The 25,145-nt window shown below is 26.6% G+C and overlaps 5 protein-coding genes across 8 annotated transcripts; 4 read left to right on the top strand and 1 right to left on the bottom strand.

Annotated features, from left to right (window-relative positions):
• Positions 1–105: 105 nt before the first annotated feature.
• LOC112603555 lies at positions 106–4,731 on the top strand. Of its 2 annotated transcripts, none has more exons than XM_025352179.1 (8): positions 106–389; positions 806–1,033; positions 1,283–1,354; positions 2,487–2,734; positions 3,404–3,466; positions 3,876–4,090; positions 4,157–4,423; positions 4,487–4,731. In XM_025352179.1, exons 1-8 carry the CDS (start codon positions 319–321, stop codon positions 4,670–4,672), a joined length of 1,350 nt encoding a protein of 449 aa, XP_025207964.1. In that variant the 5' UTR covers positions 106–318; the 3' UTR covers positions 4,673–4,731. The 2 variants fall into 2 exon arrangements, with proteins under 2 accessions (XP_025207964.1, XP_025207963.1); XM_025352178.1 differs by having other exon boundaries at positions 108–389; positions 1,280–1,354.
• LOC112603554 (DNA polymerase delta subunit 2) lies at positions 4,670–9,402 on the bottom strand. Of its 3 annotated transcripts, none has more exons than XM_025352176.1 (10): positions 9,080–9,402; positions 8,806–9,021; positions 7,836–7,963; positions 7,502–7,767; positions 7,248–7,396; positions 7,071–7,186; positions 6,917–7,009; positions 6,169–6,361; positions 5,313–5,423; positions 4,670–4,860 (listed from the first exon to the last, which is right to left on the bottom strand). In XM_025352176.1, the coding sequence occupies exons 2-10, from the start codon at positions 8,996–8,998 to the stop codon at positions 4,745–4,747; spliced, it is 1,365 nt and encodes a 454-aa protein (XP_025207961.1). In that variant the 5' UTR covers positions 8,999–9,021; positions 9,080–9,402; the 3' UTR covers positions 4,670–4,744. The 3 variants fall into 3 exon arrangements, with proteins under 3 accessions (XP_025207961.1, XP_025207960.1, XP_025207962.1); XM_025352175.1 differs by having other exon boundaries at positions 9,272–9,402; XM_025352177.1 differs by having other exon boundaries at positions 8,806–9,018; positions 9,272–9,402.
• Positions 9,403–9,740: 338 nt separating this feature from the next.
• LOC112603500 (probable helicase with zinc finger domain) lies at positions 9,741–17,570 on the top strand. Its single transcript, XM_025352087.1, has 16 exons — positions 9,741–10,407; positions 10,479–10,589; positions 11,764–11,968; positions 12,027–12,218; positions 12,287–13,016; positions 13,094–13,301; positions 13,364–13,735; positions 13,804–14,030; positions 14,657–14,780; positions 14,837–14,955; positions 15,023–15,169; positions 15,229–15,559; positions 15,631–16,652; positions 16,740–16,849; positions 16,909–17,128; positions 17,193–17,570. The coding sequence occupies exons 1-16, from the start codon at positions 9,741–9,743 to the stop codon at positions 17,517–17,519; spliced, it is 5,112 nt and encodes a 1,703-aa protein (XP_025207872.1). The 3' UTR covers positions 17,520–17,570.
• Positions 17,571–19,348: 1,778 nt separating this feature from the next.
• LOC112603669 lies at positions 19,349–19,692 on the top strand (the record flags this gene model as incomplete). Its single annotated transcript, XM_025352357.1, has 1 exon — positions 19,349–19,692. A coding segment is annotated over one exon (321 nt), but the record flags the coding sequence as incomplete, so codon positions are not given.
• A 15-nt stretch (positions 19,693–19,707) lies between these two features.
• Positions 19,708–23,656, top strand: LOC112603668 (polymerase delta-interacting protein 2). Its single transcript, XM_025352356.1, has 9 exons — positions 19,708–19,731; positions 20,373–20,437; positions 20,773–20,928; positions 21,050–21,128; positions 21,196–21,373; positions 21,545–21,708; positions 21,780–21,985; positions 23,010–23,112; positions 23,190–23,656. Exons 1-9 carry the CDS (start codon positions 19,708–19,710, stop codon positions 23,202–23,204), a joined length of 990 nt encoding a protein of 329 aa, XP_025208141.1. The 3' UTR covers positions 23,205–23,656.
• The last annotated feature ends 1,489 nt before the right edge of the window (positions 23,657–25,145 follow it).

The raw sequence follows: 25,145 nt of genomic DNA, 5'->3' as shown, positions 1-25,145 counted from the left end.
TACAACCACGGTATCTGTGTTATTGATAATGGGCTATTTAATTTGAGTTAACACTTATCGCCGACTTCTGAATTTTGATCACGGACTAAAATACAAATGATAAAACTTCATGAGCGTTAAGCAGTTAAGTTATAGTTAATACTGTTTATAATGTTAGTATAGATAGACTATAGAATAAAAGAGTATAGACTAATTAGACTATATTGTTTATTATTGTGTCAGTATTCTACTTGTACTACACTTTAAACTTAATATTTTCTACAAATTAACAAAATATTGTGCTTTAAATCTCGAATTCGTTAAACTGTAACAAAGAATATGGTCTTAAGCTGTTCGGTTCAGAACTGTGAGAACAAATTTATAAGAGGAAATGGAATTATATTTCATCGGTAAGGTATTTAAATAATAATCAATAACATTCTTTAAAACCTCGTAATAATAATAAAATAAAGATAAACCACAAGACTAATAATCGATACAAAAAATAATTTTAAAACTAAAACCATTATCTTGTCCAATAATTTTTACGTGGTTATTGGTATATTAATATATTATACACGGAAAAACCCATTACCCATATTATTTATACAAAATTACAAAACGTTTAAACATTTTTGAAATGTAAATTTTTAATTTGAAATATAAATTCTTGTTTTTTTTTTTGTTTTTTTGTTAATTTTTAATTAAAGAACTGTGTAGTACTGCAATCAGTGTAATCGATTTATTGTTCATAACATTTAATACTGTGATTGTTTTAAATTTAAACTTTAAATGTTCTAATATTAATTATGCATTGATATTTCAGACTTCCTTTTCATGATCCAGAATTACTTGATAAATGGTTAAAAGCATTAAATATCGATAACTCGACTCCTTCTAAGTATTTCAATGTCTGTTGTGAACATTTTACTGAAGATGATTACAAAAAATCACTATCTGGAGAAAAATTAACTGATTTGTTAAGCAGTGCAGTTCCTTCGATTTTTTCAGATAGTACTAATTCAAAACATGCGAAAAATTTATTTATAAATAAGTAAGTTTAAATTAAATATACATAGATAGTTATGGATGCTAGGAAAAAACGTAGCAATCTGTTATATTATGGATTTTAATATTTTCAGTACATCATTATGTTTCTTTTGTTTTTATATTTTTCAATTGAATATAGGTTCTTATATTTAATAAATGGTTTAAAATATATTCCAATGTCTATTTACTTATGAGTATTTGATATCTGAATATTATTATAAAAATATAAACTTAAAAACTAATGTTTCAGAAGAAAATCAAAAGTCTTTGGATTCCCCATAGAATCAGAAAATAAAATCAGTAAAACAGATCATACAATTGACACGTATGTTTTTTCTTACCATTACGTAAGATTTAATTTGTATGTATTATTTATTTTTTTGTTAATTTAGATAAGAACAAGGTAATCTTAATAAATCTATAATGAATACAGATGAATGTATGTTAGTAAAAAATATTTTTAAGCAATATAATTTGAAATGGAAAAATGATGATAATGATAATGATTCAATTTCAAAAAATCTTGAGTAAGCTTTGAATTGATTTCATGATTTTAATTTAAAAAAAATTTATAAACATAAAATCTATTATTATCTGTATGGAGACAATTCAACATTTATTATTATATAATAAGTTAGCCATCGCAAATACTCATACTCCGTGCATGTATCACTAAAGTTTGGGCTTACTATTATCAATGTAGATAGGTTAATACTGGTTTAACAACTTATCATGATATTAGCTTGGATATGAGTTATCTTTGTAACAAATAATAATCATAAATAAATAAAATATTAATAATAAAAAATAGGTATTGCAAAAAAATTATTTGTATTCACAATTCACATTGTCTGTAATATATATAAATTTTAAAAGTTCTGTGTAAGGTACTTTTGTTCTGTATAATTGAACAAAATATCAAAAGAAAATAAATAAAATTAAAAATTAGACTTGCAAACACTTAAAGTGATAATATCAGTATTTCCTTCATTTTTATCTGAAATATCCTAGCATATTTTTTTTGTCTTAACAATTTTCATTTCTGGAACTTTTGATGCCGTTATAGGTGTATATTCATGCTGTAACATTCATTAGTATATGATATACGTTATTTGTTATTTGTATTGTATCTTTTGTATTTCCCTTCATATCTATATTATGAATTGAAAATAATAATGTATTTATTAACAAGAAAAAAAATTAACCTCTCGATAAAAATAAATAATTTCAATGGCAAATGTTCAAATCATAATTATCAATGCTTATTCATGTCTCAGCTTAAATTAAATTGTAAAAATAGAAGATAATCCATTTCAATCAATTACAAATTTTCTTCAGGTGCCTCTTAAAATAAGAAATCTTATTTGTAAATTACTTACATAGTTAAGTGTGTTATTTTCTTTTGTCAATTTTTTTTTTTTCTTTAGAATACTAATTAATAAAAATTAATTTTATAGGGAATATGTTGAACCAGTTTGCTTTGTTCCTAACTGTAAAACACCAAAAGGATTACCACTTTATAATTTCCCATTTGGCGATAAACGTTTATTGCATATATGGTCAAAAAGAACTGGATTAAGCACAATGTATGACACAAACTTATATTTGAATATAACTATATGTAAAAGCCATTTTCATGAAAAATGTTTCCATGAAAATTCTATGCAGTTAAAACCCTATGCAATTCCATCTGTCAATTTAACTGGTAAGCATAAATAATAAAGTTCTATTAGAAACTAAATTATGAAATTAAAATAATGGTTAATTAATTACAGATATTAAAATATTAGATAAGTATAAATATAAATTAGTTATTTTTATTAAAAGCCTTTTATTAGGAACACTACTGATTAATACAAAATGGTTGCTTATAAAAATATAGAAAATAAATTAGATTATTGTAACAATTAAGGCCAAGGTATTACTATACTGCTATAGTATTACATTATCTTATCTTTACTGTTATTACATATTGATACTAAATTTCACTTATCCAATTAATTTGTTTATTTTTAGTATTCTTTAATGTGAATACAGTATCACCTACTACATTCTTTACTATTATAGTTTTAGTTAAGGTTTGGCATGCATACATAAAGTTGGTTAGTGATTAATATTTCTCTAAAAATATTTAAATGCTGAGATTTAAGTTTAAGGCAGATGTGTGACTTAATTAAAGTTGAACAAAATGCTTCTAAAATTACATGAAGTAATCAATTAAAATTAACATATTTCTTCTTGATCCATAAGTATTCCTAATAAGCAGCTTTTACTATAATTACATTAGTCTTATTTTATAAATTTATTTTAAATGCCTACTAGTTATTTTTATACTTTTAATTCAATATTTATTGTTTTTTTCTATACAATTTAGATTACTCAGGACCTCCAGATAGTTGTTGTTTGATTAATTCTTTATATTCAGAAAAAAATTCAGGTAATTCTTTTATTTTAAATATTTACTAATTAAAGTAATAAATAATTGTTAAACAATAAAAAATATTTGAATAAAATATCAGTTATACATCATTATTAATGATTTTGTGAATTATATTAGTATGACACAAACATTTCTAATGATTATTTTCTACAAATTTTTATCAAACAATTCTATGAATAATTAATTATTTGACATAATTTAAATTTTTAATTATGTTTCATAGGTTAGGTAATTTTTTTGTCAAAGAACTTATTAACATATTTTATAATATCTTTGTTTGATGCAAGTGGTTGCTATATAACATTGTATTGTTGATTAGATTAGATAAAAAATGTTTCAGTGGACTAAAGTTAATATTTCTATCAATAACCTTATTTAATAATTGTGTTATTTTATTTTATTTTAGTGATGACTTCTACTGGAGATCGTACATGGGGATGGTTAGGTAGTACTGAAGGTTTTGGAAGACTTCCTGAACCAAATGAGTTTATAGTCATTCCTAAATCTCAAATATACAATGAAAAGTATACATCATGCTCAACTCAAGCTGCTCATTGTTTAATATATGCAGAAAACGATGAAAAAGTATTTGGTATTTATAATCCTCGAGCTTCAATTCTTGTAAGTTAGTGAAAAAATAAGAAAATTACAAATTTTTAAATTTGAATCATTTTTGTGTTATGTTAGATGCAGTTACGATATGATGGATATTTTGGATTTCCTGGTGGATTAATTGATGCTGGTGAAGACTTTGTTACAGCTGTTAATAGAGAAATGGAAGAAGAAATTAATTTGGATACCACTATACACTCAGTCAAACATGATGATCATATTATATCTCATTGGAGTGAGAAAAAAAAGCTAGCTTTACACTTTTACAAATTAAAAGTTGATATAACTGAATTGATTGAAATTGAAAGACGAGCTTTGCTTTCACAAGATTATGGAAATGAAGTAATTTTATTATTATTTTATCAATTGAAAAAAAACTTAAGATAATTTTAAATAATTTTATAGGTACTTGGAACAATTAGAGTTCCTCTATATACATTGGGAGACCATTACCGCGGACTTCCAGTATTTTTGAAGCAAAACTTTGTTGGCTGTTCACGGGAACAGCTTTTAGCTGCACTTTCATCTTTGAATATTTTGACACCTGAAGAAATCAAACTTGCTTTAAATGCACATAGTAAAAATAAATAATTTTTGTTAATGTATAATACAATTTATAATATTTTTTATCTTCTATACAATATTAAATAAAATTGAATGATATTAAGGAGCAAATGTCTTAAATGATACTGGATAACATTCTAAGTTATTAAGATTCAGTAAAATACAAGTTTGAGTTGAAGAAAAAGACGGTACGCTTATAAGTCTAGTAGGTTTGCCTGAAACAAAACATTTTAAATTTAAATTATTCAGAAACTTCACACTCTTAAGTATTATTTTTATCTTACAAATGTAAACCATAGGAATTTTTTCATTCAGTAAATTTTGTATAAGTAAAAATAATTTTTGGATCTATGATCCAACTTAAAAATATAAGAGTTATCAGTAAAATCTTGTTTAATACAATATGTGAAATTTAATCTTTAAGTAAGTTATGATTATTTTAATATTTTGAATACTCAAGTTATTTAAAATTAAAATTTCATACTTAACTGATTAGAGAACAGTGTTTTCACCTTTAAGTTTATAAGGATGTCAATTTATCCTAAAATTTTAACTCTAACTTAATGTTGATTCTGATGAACTCAAATTTGATAGGTTTTACATTTGTAAGATGGGAAGGACACATGTAAATGTATATAATGAACATATAATTAAAATTATAAATTACCACTGCTATTTGTTTTTAATGATGTCTGAAATGATTGTTGATTTGATACAAAAAACACATCTGGCATTTCTTTTATTATAAATGGATCTTGTCCTTCGAATGGATAACATGCTATTAACAATAATAATTTAATTTGAATTAAAAATATATATCTGAAATATATTAGATATGGTTATCATGAGAAACACGTTATCTATTCAAAACACGGTATATTTAAAAGTGTTTATTTTCAAACAAGTACATTAAATATGTAATAGTGTAAAATAGAAGTTTTATCTTTATTATGTTAACAACTTATTTTCCCTCCAATCAGCATAGATGTTTTCAATTATTCTTTTGGTGTTAAAATTATTTCAAGAATAAGAAATTTGAATAAATTTTATTATTATGATATGTAACTATCCATCAAAATGAATAACATTGAAATATTTTGGTCTAAAATAAAATAATAAGCTTACATTTTTTTATACAAAGAAAAAAACAAAATTTTAAAGTTATAATAGACATATTTTAAACGAACATCCCCTTATAATTGTCTACACTATAATATCATGTCTCAGAAAATAATTTTATTGGTCAATAAATAAAATATCAGTAAAATTAACATAATATTTCAATCATGATAAATTTTTCTCAGGAGGGAAGCGAAAAACTACATTCTATATATCACCCTTCAAGACTGCTATAAATAATGCCTACATACCCCCATAATATTATACATGTATAATGTATAATGTTCCACTTTCTCGTGATTATATTAAACTAGGTAGTAAGTGCAAGTAAAACAGGAAGGTTAGGTTAGCTGTGGGCGGTCTGCTAAACTTACATGATATATTTATACAAAGACAGTACTTACGAATTGTGTCTGGAGCAGATGGTATTTGATGCCCCCAATCTAATATTCTGCTCATAATATCAATTGGATCCTCCAAGTTTGTAAATCTAAGAACATCTTGTACAGTTTGTCCAGATGATCCAATTATAAGATGGCCTTCAATTTCAAACTGATTTGGATTTGTTACTCTGTGTAAACTTGAATATTCAGAAGCCTTTAAAAAAAGTAAATAGATTGTGAACCACAAACGATAACAGTCAGAATTTGTTTGAAATACTATAATCCTAACGGTACGCTTTCTTTATCTCATTACTGCTTGCTTGTGATAGAAGCAGTAGTGAGGCCCATTAATTAGAAATGTGGCAAGAGTGTACTATATATATAATAAGCAATTTTTGTGATTTAATTTAAAAAACTAGAGATTGTGTATCAATTTTTACTAATTCAGGAAAACCAACTTAAGGTCTGGAACAAAAACTGGCATATTCGTTTTTTCAAAATTTGTATTTTTAAATTTTTTATAAAGAATAATTTTATCAACAATTTGGTGAATAAACCAGATTTTCTTGTCCATTATTGAATAAACTTATGTCATACAAATAGAGATGCGTAATAAACAAAATTTGATACAATAACCTAGTATTATTTTACACATCCTGAAAAATTTCAACACATGAGGATAGTCGGTTTTAGTACCAGAAGCCTTAGATAATTTAAATTAAAAATATTAATTTTGTAATAATAATTATAAAAACATGCAAATATTTACTTTGGGAAATAAACATTTGTGGAATGCTTGCTGTGGTAATGTTCTATCTGTAGGGTCAAATTCTCCAGGCATGATTTGGACGTCAACAGTTGACTAACAATTACAATGATTTTATTAAAATTTAGAAAATGAAAATAAATAAAACTATACTTACAGCTAATTGCAATAATATGTCATCTAACTGTTTAATTGCTTGAATGTCTCGAGGAAAATCATCTATTTTATCACGGTAATTTGGCTTTTTCACTGGAGTACTACGTATGCTATTTCCTGATTAAAAAATTATTAAAATAATAAAATGTTAATATTTCTACACTTCAAAAATAATTACCAGCTATTAAAACTTGAACAATTTTTGAAACTTTACTGTTTTCTTTTTTATCACCTAGTAGACCATATATCCAATCTACAAATAATTGTACTTGAAAATTAGTGGCAATATTAGTGGCTAATTCTAAACCACTTATCAATACAAGAAATCTACAAAAAATAAATTTGATGTTAGTGTATTATACTATTTACAATATCAACACTAAATAAAAGATTCTCATAGAAATATGTACACATAATTAATAAGCTCTTTACCTATCATGTCCAGAACTCTGGGTAGTAAGTACTTTAGATGCAATTGATGGTGTGGGCCAACAAAAATCCAGTACGTCAAATTTACCACCATCTTGAGGAATACCTTTTACTGCTATAATACATCCAGTCATAATATTTTTTAAAGACAAACTATCACCATTCAAACCGTCGAATGTTAAAGGCACTCTTTGTAATTCATCTTCTAATATAACTTCATCTGTATCGGAAACAAAATGAGTTCTAGGTGGTTGAGGAATTAAATTATTCTAAAAACATAAATATCAACCAAAAATTAAATATATTTATGATGCACTTAATATGAATTATACATTACTTCTTCACTAATTTCTTTCAAAATGCTAGGTTTTAGTTCTTGATGTTTGAATAATGTGCCAATTACAATACATTCTTTACCAATTTTATCATGTAACTCAGATAATTTTAAAATATCACACTCTTCACCTAATCAAAATAAAAACCACATTTATAAAATAATGTCATATAAATTACAAACTATTATTGTTTATCAGCAGACTATAACATTTTGTGTTAAATAAAAACAATGAAATGTACAAAATGTGGATAATATAAAATTCTTAAGATATGGCATGAAACCTTGAGAAAGAGACCACTGAAAACACTTCAAACATTTACTATTTAAAAAATATTTAATTAATTGGTTAAAATAACACACTACTACACTTTCACTCTAATATCTTGGGCTAAATATATTTTTGGGTATTCTATGTAAAACTCCAATATTTATTTTCATTATTATACCACATATACTACTTATAATTACTAATTTTTTTAAATCAATTTATATCTGGAGTCAAAAAATAAATTTAACTATTTATATTTTTCATATTCAATGCATTATACATAAATTTATATTATTTTTTTTGAATTGTACAAACGCGAGATACCACCATCACATACAACTTTATTTATTCAAAGATTTAGGTTATTTTCACATTAAATAATTCAAAAAATAAATAAACTAATGCCAGTTAAAAAAGAAATTCCATTAAAATTAAATGTAATAAATTTGTAATTTACAACTTTCTATTTTACAAAATAATAATGTATATATATAATATATTTATAGTTCAATTCTTAATACTGATAAAGTAATAAATAGTATCTAACTTAATAGTCTTAAAGAAACAATAACATCAAATTCTGGGATTTGTATACTTTTGCAGATGCATTTTTATTCTATTAAACCTGCATATTTTTCATCAGAATTAATATCCTAGCATAGACGATAACAATAAATACTGTTATTCAATATGTTACAATACCCCATTTTTGATGTATTTTTGCCTGAAGAATTTCTCTCATTTGCACCAGTCTGTGAGCGTAAATGTGCGCAAACTGTCTAGTGTAGTTCACATCCTTAAGGTGGAAAACCGATGACATGTCTACGTAATTGAACGAAGGCCGTTCAAAATCCGTTTCATCGTAATTGCCGATGAATTCAAGACGCTCAGGCATGTTGACGTTTGATAAAATAACTACTGGAAAATTTGTAAAATACTTTAAACACCTGTCTCAATGAAAGTAACAATAAAATACGTTGGTGGTCGATGGGAATGTAAAAATGCCACTAAACAATTGAGAAGAATACGAATTCTTAGATGCGATAAGTCAATTAATTATTGTTATTAAATACGGGTTACAAAAGCCCGAATTTTGATGACGACTAACGAACACTGAATATATTAGGAAATTAATAGTAAAAAGTATACTTGTCTATGTTCGACTCACTGTATTCACTATTCACTAATCACCACTAATTACAGACCCAGAGCAAGACTTTAGATTAAAAACTAAGAAGTAATTTAAAAGTGCTCAATGGTCAATGCTCATGTTTCACAGCCACACTATCACACACATCATATTATAATCAATCAAAGCTAAAAATGAGCGGGAAAACCCCTAGTCAGATGTTAGGAACGGCAACGACGACACTGACAAGATTAATACAATTTCCTTGGGTTTCCAAAACATCAATAATATTAAAATTGGAAAGAAAATTATCTTGATAAGAATAAAAATTGAATTGATAAGCGGAACTGGGAAGTTTATCCATTGTTTATGTTTTTCCTACGCCTAAATGTGTATTATGTTCAAAACTTAATGATTAATTATATTGCAAACGAACAAACTTGTATTAACTATGATCACATAAGTCGCACGACAGTAGTCAACCAAATTCTTACACTCTTGCTCATACATGGAGATCAACTTCGCTGAGGTCGAGCACAGAGCCATCGAGTACCTGAACCACAAACAATGGAGCAATGCATTTTTCTGTTTCGACCAGTTGTTGGAAAACGCAGTGGCCAAAAGCTTGCCATCGGAAAGATTTGTTGGCTATCTATTAGGTCGGTCACAATGTAATCTGGAATTGAAAAAATATGAAGACGTCATTCACGATTGCCGACACATCATATCTATGTTGACTGACGACGAAAATGCATATAGTTCACGTGTACGTCGTAATCTAGTCAATGCACTATTTGCATTGAAAAGATATGGTGAAGCAGAACAAGCTGCCTTGGAATGGGTGGTGAGGTCGGACAATAACAGTGAAGCCAAAAAAATGTTGGATACTGTGCGCTTAGTGTGGAGTATGTCAAAAGAAGACATCCCTACACCAGTACAGACATTAGAAGATCAGTTGAACCAGATCAATGAGGATTTGCTGTTTGGAGATAGACTAGATTCTTGGATTGCTACTGGTGTAAGGGAGCAAAGTCGAAGGAATAGAAAGCATCCTGTTGAACTAGTTGATGATGACAAAATGGTTGGCCAACTATTTGAATCATCTAGTAATAATAATAATGGCATACAACATTTTGAGAGAAACAGCCAATTTTTTGAACGGTTTAATGGAACTGGTAAGTAACAATTTACCATTATAACATATGGTTTCTGTTTTACATTGATTTGAATATTTTTTACTATTCAGGACAAGAAAACGGTATGACTTACTCTAATATAGCAAAGCATAATGGCGAATCATATGATTTAAGAACAAATTATCAGTCAAAAGTCACTGAAGTTTTCCAAGAACCAACTAGTGAGTAATTTATTGACAATAACTTAAAATAAATAACTAAGTAATTTTTTATCATCAATTATTTATATCAATAAATAATACTTTTTTTTTGTTAAATATTACCTGTAACTTCTTAACTTTTTATTTATTTATTTCCAAAGGTATATTTTAAAAGTTTATTTAATATTTAAAATAAAACTAACTTTTAAAGTTCATATTTATTAAAATGGTAATTTATATTATTATCAATTGCTATACATTATTACAATAATATTGAGTTGTTTATAAATTAAATCATTTAATGGTTCTCTATAATTTAATAGACAATCATGGATCATTAAATCATGTTTAAGTGATCATTGGTTAATTAAAAATATAGTTATAATTTATGTAATCCATCATAAATATGTTTATTTACCAAATATTAGATACTTCATTTTAAGATTTCTATAATATATATCAAATTTGAACTGATTTTCAATTTATTACATTTATATTATTAATTTAAATTGTAACTTAGAAAATTTAATAGTTCAATCTAAGAGCTAATATTTTCATTTAAATTAAAAATTATAAGTATCTTTTAATTTTAAACTTTTTACTTTTATACTGTTATATGTTACATCAAAATACCAAATCTATAATTTATTAAGATATTATTCTATAAAATATTATCTATTTAAAAACTACAATATAAATTCTGCTCTTGTGTTTTTCATAAAGAAGTAATAAATGTCATCTTGAAAACTTACAATTTATCTAAAAAAGATAAATGTCTATTAATTATTATTAAAACATTTTAACCATTCATTTTTCTTCATACTTATTTAGTTTAAATTTAATAATGTTTGTGCTAATAGGTAAGAAAAATGTTTTGAGTAAACTTATTTACTTTACATGTTATACTTTTTTATTATTATTCAATAAAACTTTATTTTGATCATAAAAATACAAAAAACAAATAATCTATAATGAATAATAATGCATGTACTTAGAATCACAGCTATCCTAAACTTTTATCTAATTTATCTACTATTAAACCTAGATATATAAAACTATTTTATATTGCTAATGTAACACATTAACTATAAATTATTTAACTGTATAGACATTTTTATTTCTAATCTTAGTAAGAATTCTAATGCTTTTAGTATCTACTATATTGAAGACTAATTGATAATAACACAATTTTCAGGAAAAGAAAAGCAAACAGAATTAAAATTTCCACAGAAAAATGAAATGAGGTATTCTTGTACATATTGTGGTATATCATTCCATTTAGAAAATCAGCTTCGGGCACATTGTGCTACTGAAAACCATCAAACAGTAATTATGTCTGATGAAGGACGTGATTGGAAATGGCGTCCACCACCACGAGGATTCTCTTCTGAATGCTATACGTATGATAACCTAGTTAAGTTATTGATTTTTCACTTTATTAATGAGTTTTAATTTTAGCTTATGTGAAGCTTTTTCGGAAGGAGAAGGAACAGAAAATTCTTGCAAATATGGAGCTCAATGTGTTGAAGCACATGGTATGGAAGAATTAACTGAATGGAAAGAAAGATTTGAGTACAGACGAATGAAATTACAACGTGCTAGTGAAAATAAACTTTATGGAAAATCTTATACAGAACAGTTATTAGAAAGGTAAATAAATAATAATTTGAAAAATATTTAATTAAAAAAAGATTTTATTGTTATTAATACTCTTACAGGTGGGTACAGTCGACTAATCCAGAAAAAATTATGCGCGAAAGTTTAGACAGTGTTGACGAGTCTCATGATTGTGACTTAGTAACTACTGTTGAATCCAAAACTAGTAACCGTGAATGGACATTTGTTCTAGAAACAACTTCATCTCTTCAAGCTGTTGCTTTACTTCAAGATACTTATCGTAATCATTTTTCTCTAAAACATATTTTAGTTGATAATGGTTTGCAACAAGTTGCTTTTGATATGGAACCGCCAAATGATCAAGAGTGGGTATCTCAAGCTCAACATCCTGTTTCTCAATCCTTGTCTTCCAAATTAAGACATCAGATCAAAGTTTATTTTACAACAAATATTTATGGAACCTTCAGACAAGCAGTAGTATTTGATTTTGGTCTTGGTCCAGTTCTGGTTAAACATCTTTGTGTAGATGTTATACCTGTGACAGATTGTGGTAAAGTCAAAGAAATTCACAAAGAGTTAATATTATCTTCTATGGAACGATGGAATCCGAGTAACTCAAATATTGTGGAGTTTCAATCATCAATTGGACCTACTCAAGCACAAGATGATAGGGAAAGAGAGCAAAATTTATTATTGAGTTATGCTGCACCTTGTCCTTTAACATTTGCTTTGACTCATTCCACTATTACAGAGAAGAAACTTACAAGGAACAATTATAGAGCAAGAATTCACGAGTTATTATATGTTGAAGAACTAGCACGTTATGAACAAGTATTATATATTATTATTATTTCTTTTAGTTATTTTTTATTTATGCTTATGTAAATAATATAATTGTTTGAATTTAGGTGGCCAAGTACAATTTGACTGCAAAATTACAATTGGCTAGCTGCTATCTACTTTCACCTAGTGGTGTTGCAGCTAGTACAGCAAAATATTCTCATAATAATGAGTTGTTTGCATTATTACAACTTGGAACAGATGTATCTGAAGACACTTCTGCCGGAAGATTAATTTTAAATAATTGTACCACTGTATATCTTTCCCCAGCTAAAGGTAAAAACTTTATATTTTTATAATATTTAAATTGTTATTTTTATTGTATAATATTATTTTAGACAAAAAGTCATCTGATGAAAAACGAACTGTTCATGAAGCACAAATTGAAGATAAAGGAAAAAATGTTATATATCTTAGATTATCAGCCAATACAGTTACTGGTCTTGGTCTTAAAGCAGATACAAATGTAAAATTTGATGTTCAGTTTCAATTAAATCGAATACCATATTGTGAATGGCATTATGCTATTGATCATATAGCTGACTTCAAAATTATTTTTCCTGATACATTTTTGGAACCAATTATACCATGGAGTCCAAAACGACAATGGGTAGAAATAATTGACAAAAAACTTAATGTAAAACAAAGAGAAGCTGTTATTGCAATCACAACTCCTACAAACATTAGTTTACCCCCGATACTAATTATTGGTTTGTTTATAAAATAATGAAAATAGTTGTTTTTTTTTTTTTTACATTAAATATATCTGTTTTCTTAGGTCCCTTTGGTACAGGCAAAACTTATACTTTAGCCCAAGCCATCAAACAAACATTATTACAAGATAATACAAGAATCTTAGTTTGTACTCATTCAAATAGTGCTGCAGATTTGTATATAAAAGACTATTTACATCCATATGTTGAGGATGGACACACAGAAGCAAAACCATTGAGGATATATTATCACAAGCGTTGGGTGTCTACTGTTCATAGTACTGTTCAAAAGGTGATAAAATTCAACATCTATAAATATATTTTGAAAATTGATGATAATATAATATTACTTAAAACACCATTATAGACTTAAATATTTAATATGGCTTGGATATTTTAAGTGGATTAATATCTATATCTATGTCTAGATAAAAATTAAATATGATTCCTGGATATCTCAATTTTGAATTTTCCCTCTTATTCTACATTTTAAAATCAAGTATAAACAAAGTGTTAACCTTTATATATTTAATTTAATTTAAATCATTCTTTATCATTCAAAATATTAATTCTATTATTTTATTTTTTTTTTTAATAATCTAGGATTTCAAAATTTATGTATACATGTGTAAGATAACTGAGATGATGTCTTATGCAGTGTGTGCTAAATGTGATATATCTATATCTATATAGACTTCCAAAATGTTACAATTATTAAAATTAAATATTTTATTTAAAAAGCCAATCTCTCATTTCTTTCAAAAATTATTATGTCATTTAATTCTGCTGTTAACACTTAAGAAATACCTGTGTTTATCTTGTCTTTAGTAGCATATTATACTATTACAGTAACATTACTGAAATTATTATATTGTGCAATTACTTGAAAGCATATACTCAATTTTTTTTTCCTTATAGTACTGTATTTTGGATCAAAATGGTTCATTTAGACTACCAACACTAGAAGAAATCTTAAATTATCGAGTGATAGTAGTAACATTAAGTATTTCTATGTTTTTGTCATCTGTTGGGTTGAAAAAAGGTATATTTTTTATCCAATTTATCATACATTGATACTAAACCAATTTATTTTTGAAGGTCATTTTACGCATATTCTTTTGGATGAAGCTGCTCAAGCTATGGAATGTGAAGCTATTATGCCGTTGGCACTTGCTAATACTGACACACGAATTGTGTTAGCTGGAGATCACATGCAGGTAATTTTGAATGCAAATTTAGTAAAAAAAAAATTTTTATATTCATTCACTAATTGTTAAAAACTAGCTAAGCCCAGAAATTTTTTCAAAATTTGCAAAAGAAAGGAATTTGCATGTATCATTACTAGAACGACTGTATGATCACTATCCTGGACAATTTGCTTCTAAAATATTATTATGTGAAAATTACAGAGCACATGAAGCTATTATACATGTATGTTTCCATTATAATCTTGGTAGACGAATGTTTATTAATTTTTATTTATTTATTAGTTCACATCTGAATTGTTTTATGAACAAAAACTTGTAAGCAAAGGTAATCAACCTCAACATGATAGTTTATATCCATTGACATTTTTTACAACTCGGGGTGAAGATATACAAGATAGTAATTCAACTGCATTTTATAATAACGCTGAAGTTTATGAAGTTGTTGAACGAGTATCTGAATTACGAAAAAATTGGCCAATTGCATGGGGAGCATTTGATGAACATTCTATTGGTATTATGACTCCTTATTCAGATCAAGTATTCAGAATTAGATCAGAATTACGTAAACGACGTATGGGTGGCATATCTGTTGAAAGAGTACTCAATGTACAAGGTAAATAATTATTGTATAATGTATTACAAATTTGTGTCTGAAATACAAATTAATGGTATTTTTATTTTTAGGCAAACAATTCAGAGCAATATTTCTGAGTACTGTAAGAACCAGACGAACGTGTTTGGCCAATAATGTAGGAGGTGGTGAGAAATCTAACAGTGGAATAAGTAAACTTGGCATGGATGATATGGACTATGGATTTTTATCTAACTCAAAGTTGCTAAACACTGCCATTACCCGTGCACAGAGTCTTGTTGCAGTGGTTGGAGACCCTGTTGCACTTTGTTCAATTGGACGATGTAGAAAAGTCTGGGAACGTTTCATTCAAATATGTGATGAAAACCATAGTCTTAATGGTATCACATGGATTCATTTACGAAATTTGTTAGATAACCTCGAATTAAAGAAATCATATATTTTAAATCCTTTGGCTCCAGAATTTGTACCTAGGCGTTACCAACAAGAGTCTTATATAAAGATTCCTCAATCTTTAGCAACTTTTAATGCAGCCATACCACCACCACCTATAAGGTTTTCTCAACCACCACCTTTATTTTCTTCGCCCATATTTCCATTTCCATTGTATATACCTTCTATTACTCAACCACCTCCACCAGCTTTTATTTCTCTACGACAACCAATCATAAATCCTTCTCAAATGTGGCCACTTGGTCCACTAACAACAACAACTGCTCCAAATATTTTTCCGAGACCTATACTTCAGCCGTCAATACAAAAACCAAACGAGGAAGAAATTCGGCCACCACCCGGTTTAGTACCTCCACGTAACCCAGGCCTAGTTCACTTAGTTCAAAATGGACACACTGATCTTCAATTTGTCCAGAATACTGCTGGAGTGACTCCTGTAAACTTGCCTTCTCCAAATATGATTGTACCAAATGCCAATTTAATGGGACTTCAAGATCAATTCAACAAAATGAACATGTCATCACTACAACCATTTGCAATGCAACATCCTTCACTGGTGCAACCATTCAATATTAGGTCAATGGTTGATGTGAACAATAAACATGCTGAAACAATTACAGCACAACAAACACAACGCAACAATGATCGATCAATGCTTGAGGTAAATTTTTACGAAAAAGCAATTCTATATAAATTTAATTTAAACAAAATATACTATCTGCCCTATCTGGTATTAATTTCATTCTAGGGTATGTTACCACATAACATTAGTTTAGAAGAAATGATGACTTCTCAGTCAAAACAAGTGGAGTGGCTGAAATTTCTTACAGATAATGGTGGTGTTTTAATGGGACAAAAGTATGTGTAGAATTTTATTTTAAACAATTACTTCAATATTAATTTATTTCATATTTTAGGTTTATCGAACTATTACGATCTCAATCGCAGTACAAAAAGTCAACTATCCAACAACCACCGCCTATTCAACAGCCACCACCAAATATTCCATTGCAAATGAATGTACCTCCTCCTGAAATAGGAAGTAGAGTTCCTGATGATTTGTTAAATATTTTGATTCAACAACAGCAAAATCAAAAACAGCAAATCAATCATAATGGTTTTGGGAATCCATCCCAGGTAAATTTAAATTTATTATAAAAAATACATAAATTTATTCTAAATTGAATATAATATGTCACAGGGAGTTCCACATTTAGATGGTAGTGGAACAGATGATTTGTATAAACCATTGGGTAATCAGTTTACACTCAGTCAACAACACACAAATATTGAACAAATTGATCGTACACCGTTATATAAACGACAAGCACAGCCACAACCTAATGGCAATATAATGTTACCAATGAATGGTGATCGTCAGGCATTGTCTCCTCAATATCAGGGTATGTCGACATATGCAGATGCATGTAGACAATCACCAATGGTTGAAGAACGGAAAAATCCTGTTGATAACCAGTTTGGCAATGATCCACAGTGCAATAATGCATTCTATAATTTTTTTAACTGAATGCATTTGTATTAAAAATTTTCTCTGTAATTTTTTTCTTGAATTTTTGACCTAAAATTATTTATATTATATAAATATCAGTAATTAAAAAAACAAAAAAATTAAAAAACAAAAAAAGATATTTGTATTATATTTATAATATCCTATATGTGCAATAGTTTGTAGTGATTGTATTTTCAAGTATTGTATGAATATATATTATATATAAATCAACTTATTCATATAAAACTTTACTTATTTTTAACAATTATTATTAATATGATACGTATTGTGGATGAATAATTTCATGTTAAATACAAAATTATTATTGCCTATGAAAATAAATTTAATTACAGCATTTCTTCTGAAAAATTCTTTCGATAATAAAATAATAAATAGCAATTGTAATATTTTTCCGTGTAACTATTTAGATGTTGTATATGATTGAATATTGGCTATCTTGTAAATAAAATGTATTTTATTGATTTTTTCTGTATAATGAAATATAAATGTATAACATTATTATTATTATTATTATTATTATTATTATTATATTATAAACCTTTACCATAAAACCATGTACCTATATATATCTAGAGTAGCATGTCAAATTACGGTTTTTGTATTTGTGTAAAATTATTATATATCTAAAAATAAACATAAAATATTCACTAGTAATATTAAATTTGTTTATTTATTTATACCATACTAGTTTGTTACTGTAGTAGTATAATTTCAGTACACATTTAAAAAAAGTTGTCATTCTATAAGTGTACAATAATAAAACTATATACTAATTAGTATTATTACTGGATATAGTTTAAAAAGTATTTTTTTACGAGTGACAATAAATTTTAAATTTTAACGGCATTATTGGATATTCATACATGATAAATAACAATTTCTCCTCAAATAATTTTAATTATTTCATTGTGATTCAAAAAATATTCCACTCTTACTTGAATGTTTTAAACTATTGTGTTCTATTTGAAAATTTCCGTTTTATTTTTCTATACCCGTTTGGCTGTTGCTGTTTCATATGAAATTTATGGTTAAACCATTATCAACAAATATTACTTGCATCATAGTTATATTTACATACGAATTATGATATACACCTACATGGCTCTAACTTATAAAATAAGACATGTACTTTTATTTAATACTAACTAAAGAGCACCATTAAAAATAATTTTACAATCGTGCATTCGTGCTTATGGGTTATGGGTTATACTTAATTCCAATGGGTATCATTGTATCAACTATCAATTGTAGAGTGTAGACCTTTAATTGATAATAAATTATAAACTTCGATCCGTAGTTTATAATCTTAAATCATATAGGTTTATTATAATATAAATTACAATATGATCGAAGTGTATAGACAAGGTGAAATATAATATACACTACAGTGGCGTATTTACGGGAGGAATTAAGGGGATAAATCCCCCCCCCATAGGCTGTATACACACAAATAATTATAGTCATCATATTATTTAAAAAATTATTATTACTATTATTATTATTTTCATCAATAATTGATTAAATTTGCAAAAATTAAAATATTATAATATATTGTACAATTTTCTCATTGGTATCTTCATTTAAGTCATATCCCCCCCCCATGACAAAAACCTAAATACGCCACTGTATACACATGTTACGCCGAATTCATGAAATTGCCGATTACATATAATCGGCAAATTGGCTACCAAATTCACGAAATCGGTAAATTTTGATTACTGATTTCTTAGTTGGGCAGATTTTTTCTTGCCAATTGCATGAATTCAGTACCTAACACATTATTATGACATAATTACAAATAGTGGCACCTATATAAATAACCGTTAATTGTCCGATCATTCTGCTCTAACACAACGCAACATTGCTGCACAAAATTTAAAACGTCAAGCGAACAGGATGGTGCCAGAGGCAAAAGCATCCTCCCTCCCTTAAAAGTTGATGACAATGTTCTGGTGTCAATCCCGTCGGTGAATCGAGGGCGAGGATATGCAGCCAACCTTCTTTCAGTTGTAATAGAAGAAAAAGATGGAAAATTTCGTATCACAACTAGAGAAAGGATTCTGAGTACATGCCACATGATTGGAGCGGAACAGTTTGACTGCTACGAAGTACTCTTCCCTAACGATTGCAGACGTTCAATCAAATGAATATTCATTATAGGAACTCGTTGGGACAGGACAAGGGTATGAAATTAAAAGTTGTACCTGCCGTATGATTGTTCATCAAAAAAATGCACGGGTAGAAAAAATAAAATGATATGTAATTCGGCGTGCCACCCTGTCACACTGGCCATAGTTGCCAATATATTTAAATAAGACACTAAATGTATTATTTTTATAACTTTCGATTTTTTTTTTTTTTGCCCATAATTTATTATTTCAATTGAATTTTATTATATATTTTCCAGTGTTTTATGTAAAATCGTGAATATAACACATTCATTTAAAATTAATTATATTTTATATTTTTATTTTTAAAAAGGTCTTGCCGATTTCACGTAATCGGCAACAACGTTGCTTATTTCATGAAATCAACAATTTTACTGCCTGTTTCATGCAATCAGCAATTTCATAAATTCAGCGTAACACATAATATACACAATACATCGACCGGTGACCACCATGGCAATAGGTCAATGCCCTCATGATATCAACTATCAATTTATTAGTTATCTTGATTTTTTTTTTTTTTTGTTTATCTAACTGTGATAATAAAAACTGATTGTAGGTATCTGATATCTTTGAATTATATGAAATGAAATTATTAAAATTAAAAATAATGTGTATCGGTCATCGAATTTTCAATTTTCTAAATTAATACAATTAATTATTTTGTGCTCATTCCTGTTAGAAAAAAATGTTTAAAAATTTTGGAAGGAGCAATATATTGTGTTTATGTAAACGTTCGTATGTCAGGTAAAATAATTTTCCTATAAATAATAAGTATGCAAAGGTATCTGGTATATAATATATACATCAGAGTCTAATATTGTACAGTACAACACTATTACTTCAGTACCGAATTATTTGAAGACCTATATAAGACTTATATACTTAGAAGCGTACTTATATCTTAACAGTTAAAAACTTTGTACACTGTAAATTATTTTATTTTACTTAGGTTTATTATTGCAATATAAAATGAAATATATTTTAGCCTCTGAATTATATATCTGTATGTTGCAAGTGTTTAAAATTATAATAAAAAATATGTTTTTAATTGATATTGTGGTTGCATTTATTAATATTAGATTAATAGAAGTGGGTCGGATAAATTCAGTAAAACATATTGAAAAATATGAAACTGGCCAGTTGTTTTTTCACCGGATATTTGGATACAGAGGGGTGATATTGTTTCCGTGGTTAGCCAGAGTATACGACCGTGATGTTGTCATCAAAACAGAAAAGTAATACTTATTAAAATATTTAACTAGATTTGTGTATTTACTAATGATTGTATGACTAACTACTCAGATTTTATAGTATTGCATGATAATAAACTCAAATAATTTTTTTTTTTTATTTCAGTACCGTGGGAAAAGATGTTAAAGGAAAGACACATACGTATTATCAAACTTTAATAGATGAAAGAGATTGTCCATTTATTGTAATTTAATTTAGAATGCTTATCCAAATTAGCATTAACAGCTTATTGTTTTTATGATAAAATTTAGAGGGCACAAACAGAAGCCGTTACTTTTCTCGGAAATCAAGATACCAGTCGCAGTTTGTATGCGATACCTGGTCTAGATTATGTAGCTCAAGAAGATATACTTCCATATACTGCAACTGAAAAACAACCATTACAACATGAACTGTTTGATAAATTCCTCATGTATTATCCCAATAAGGGTAAATGATTATTATAATTATAGATAAATTTATTTTAAGAACTTAAATTATTGTTTATAATGATAAAGCTTATCTTTCAATTCAGTTAATGATTTTAAAATACATGACAAGTTTGTTGTTTTTTTTTTATTATTTACATAATATTAATCATACAATCTCGTTTTATTGTAGATCCACCATTTGGGGCACAAGAAACATTACGATCATGGCAAAAAAAAAATCATCCTTGGCTAGAGTTGTCAGATGTTCATAAAGAAACTACAGAAAATGTTAGAGTCACAGTAATACCATTCTATATGGGTTATAGGGAGTCTCAAACTAATTCTGTGTATTGGGTAAGTTAAATGTGAAAGTTTTTAATCATAAAATAATAATATAAAGTAATAATCAGTTAATTTATGTTTAGTGGAGATATTGTATACGATTAGAAAATTTAGGTGAACAAAGTGTTCAGTTAAGAGAAAGACATTGGAGAATATTTAGCTTATCTGGAACATTAGAGACTGTACGTGGAAGAGGAGTGGTAGGCCAAGAACCTGTACTTTCGAAAAAATCACCAGCATTTCAATATAGTAGTCATGTGAGCTTACAAGCTCCTAGTGGACACATGTGGTTAGTTGCTTATTTAAATATAATATATCATTTCATATCTATATATTTATGAATTAATTAATAATTATACAATATAGCTATACATTTTTTTTAAGGTTTTTACACCAATTTTTTATCTAAATTAAAAAGTTTAACAACTATTTCAATTGCAAACTCTTAATAATTATAACTATAATAAAGGCATAGCGTTATGTAGTGTTTGATTGCAGTTACTAAATAATGCTATGGTTAAGCACTGCTCAGTGTTGCTAGATCTTGGATGGATGATCACCTAGGTTCTTAGCAACAAAACCATGTTCTATGTATGAAAATATATTGTGTTAAAAAACCAACAGTACCATATCCTAAATTAGAAAACATAAAAAGAATTCTTCAGCAAATGACTTAAGTAATCAAAACTTAATTAAGAAAAAAAAAATTTATAGTCAAAACAATAGCATAATTTTTGAGCAGGATGATTGAAATAAATATTTACAATGGTTTACATTTTTTTGCTAATGCTGTTCTATATTCTAAATTCTAAATATATTCTGTTTGATAATTTTTTAAATTTCCAACTTATTATTATTTTGTAATGCCAAAATAGGTATACTTATACATATTAATAATAATTTAAAAAAAAACAACAAAAAACTATACTATTTATAGCAATAAACCTGTTAAACTATGTCTGTGGTTTATTGATTAATAACTAAAATTAAATAATAACTCACAATAAGAGTACTTAGAATCATAATTATACCTCATAAATTATAATAACAATTACACATTTGTAAAGAACACGATTCAAATCCAGAATTTTTATGCTATGTAATTAGTCCCTCAACCTCTCGAGTGCAAAATTTTTAACAAAACTATTTCCTCTCAATGCCATAACTAAACTTCTGAATAGAAAATTGAATATAATATATTTAGAATTTAGGTTTTACTAACTATTAGTTACCATTGTATACAATATACCAATATATCATCATTTTTGTATTAAAAATATATATATATATATAATTAATTTTGTTATTTATAGGGGAACATTTCGAATGGAACGTGAAGATGGACATTTATTTGATTGTCGAATCCCTCCATTTTCTCTAGAGAGCAAACCAGATGATAAGGTTACATTTAATACTGTATAAGAACAATTTTAAATGATTATAGTTATTGTGTTTATTGAAATTAGTTTTGTTTAAAAAATCCTCAATATTAGTTTCTAGACCGTTAAATGTTTGGTGAACCATTCTTAAGCCACTGGTGACTGTTTCATCTTCCTTGTGTGGATAATTGTCCTGAAGATCGTATACCCATTGCTGGACTATGTATTATAGTTATTCAAACACTGAAGAAAAAAATTTATTATACAAATATTTGTAAAAATAATTTGTTTATATATACATAATTATATAATTTTTTTTATTCTAAATTCTGTAAACTGATCACAGTGTAAAAATCATCTATTACCATTGAATGCATGTTCATAAGATTCATTGGCATAATTTTAATCTCATAATAGAATGTACGGAAAGTCAACATTTCAAATAATTTAAATTTATTTGTAGTTTGGTCTTCTTGAGAATTTAAATTGCCAAATCAAATTATTAGTGTTCTATGGTTTGGCTACAATTGAATGTTTTGATTTTTTACAGCTCCAGTTGAAGATACATTAATTTACAAATATATATTATTAGCTTTAGTGATTCCTTTTTTATTAAAAATAATACCCACTTAAATATTTGATTAAATTGTCAAATTTAAAAACAATAACTAATAATTAATTTATCTCTATAGATTACTTTTACATATTTAAATACCTTATTTGTGTTTTAAACTGATGTCCTATTTTTGTTGAGATAGTAAATTTTTTATGCAGATATCTTTCTAAGTATAATAATCAAATCAAGATAGTTAAGTATATCAGTTTTTACTCAACATCCCGTTTTGTTTTCAAATAATTTTTATTTTATTCACTGTTTAATATTAATTTTTATTAATCATTTCTGAATGTCCTAAAATGTTATTTTAAAATAGTTAAATAAAACACTCATGTATATTTTAATATTTTATAATGAACTAGCAAAAAATATCCTTGTATAAAAAAACACTTGGACTACTAGATGTACATTTTTTAAACTGTCACTACATTAAAATCACATAAAGGTGTAAATAGTATTAAACAACATTTAAAACCTAACAAACACAAATCTGCTGATAATGTGATTATGCTACTTTTCTACTAATTAATTAATGACAACATTTTTTAAAACTACAATGCTTTTATTTAAATATTTAGAAGTAGCTGCAGCTGGAGGTTCATACTATCAATAAAAAGTTTTTGTTCTATGAGTTATACATTAATGCAAATAAAATAATCCTTTGAATCTAAATTTCACTGTACCAGGATTAAGAATTTAGTTATTATAACAAATATCTCTGCTTCTTTTCCTATTTTGGTTATGATTATAAGTGTATATACATGGAAATATAGAATACTTATTTTTATAATTTTGTTGTTGACTTTATTACTTAAATATTTGATTTTCATACAAACATAATATTATAATAGATTTAAAGTTTATTTTTATCCTAATTTGATAAAAATAATCCTAATATGATTTTTTATTTATTTATTTTTTTTTTATCAAGTGAATAAAGACTATTTTCATCAATAATATTCAAATGTTATTGTAATTTATAACTATAAAATTATGTTTTACTTTTTGAAATGTCTAATTTTAGTCTAAGAAAAGAAAGATGTTACCAAAACCAATTATTAAAGAAGGTTAACCCTTTTCACAAATACTAGGTACCTTATGAGGAGATATACCCCTCATCCACCAGTTCTTTTTGAATATTTGTCTTGCTTTTACAGAAATTTGATCTAGTAACTTTACTAATGAGTGGTAATTATTGTATATGATTTTGTCTATACTACTGTAATTATAATTTTAAACTGTTATTACCTACCTAATCTATTTCCTTATACTACTTATATATATATGTTAACATTGTTAACTTAATGTTTGAAAACAAAACGTGTATTGCTAATAGTTTCTCGCAAATAACGTAATTGGTTGTTTTGATTTCAGCCTAATAATATTTTATTTGTTAATAGAATTCTTTACATTGGATACCCTTGTTTTATTGAATAGAAATGTCGAGCAATTAT

Source organism: Melanaphis sacchari, unplaced genomic scaffold, assembly GCF_002803265.2.
Source record: "Melanaphis sacchari strain LSU unplaced genomic scaffold, SCAv2.0 Contig10_pilon_pilon, whole genome shotgun sequence".
In the NCBI taxonomy this organism is placed as follows: Eukaryota; Metazoa; Arthropoda; class Insecta; order Hemiptera; family Aphididae; genus Melanaphis; species Melanaphis sacchari.
This window is presented reverse-complemented; position numbering and strand designations above follow the sequence as displayed.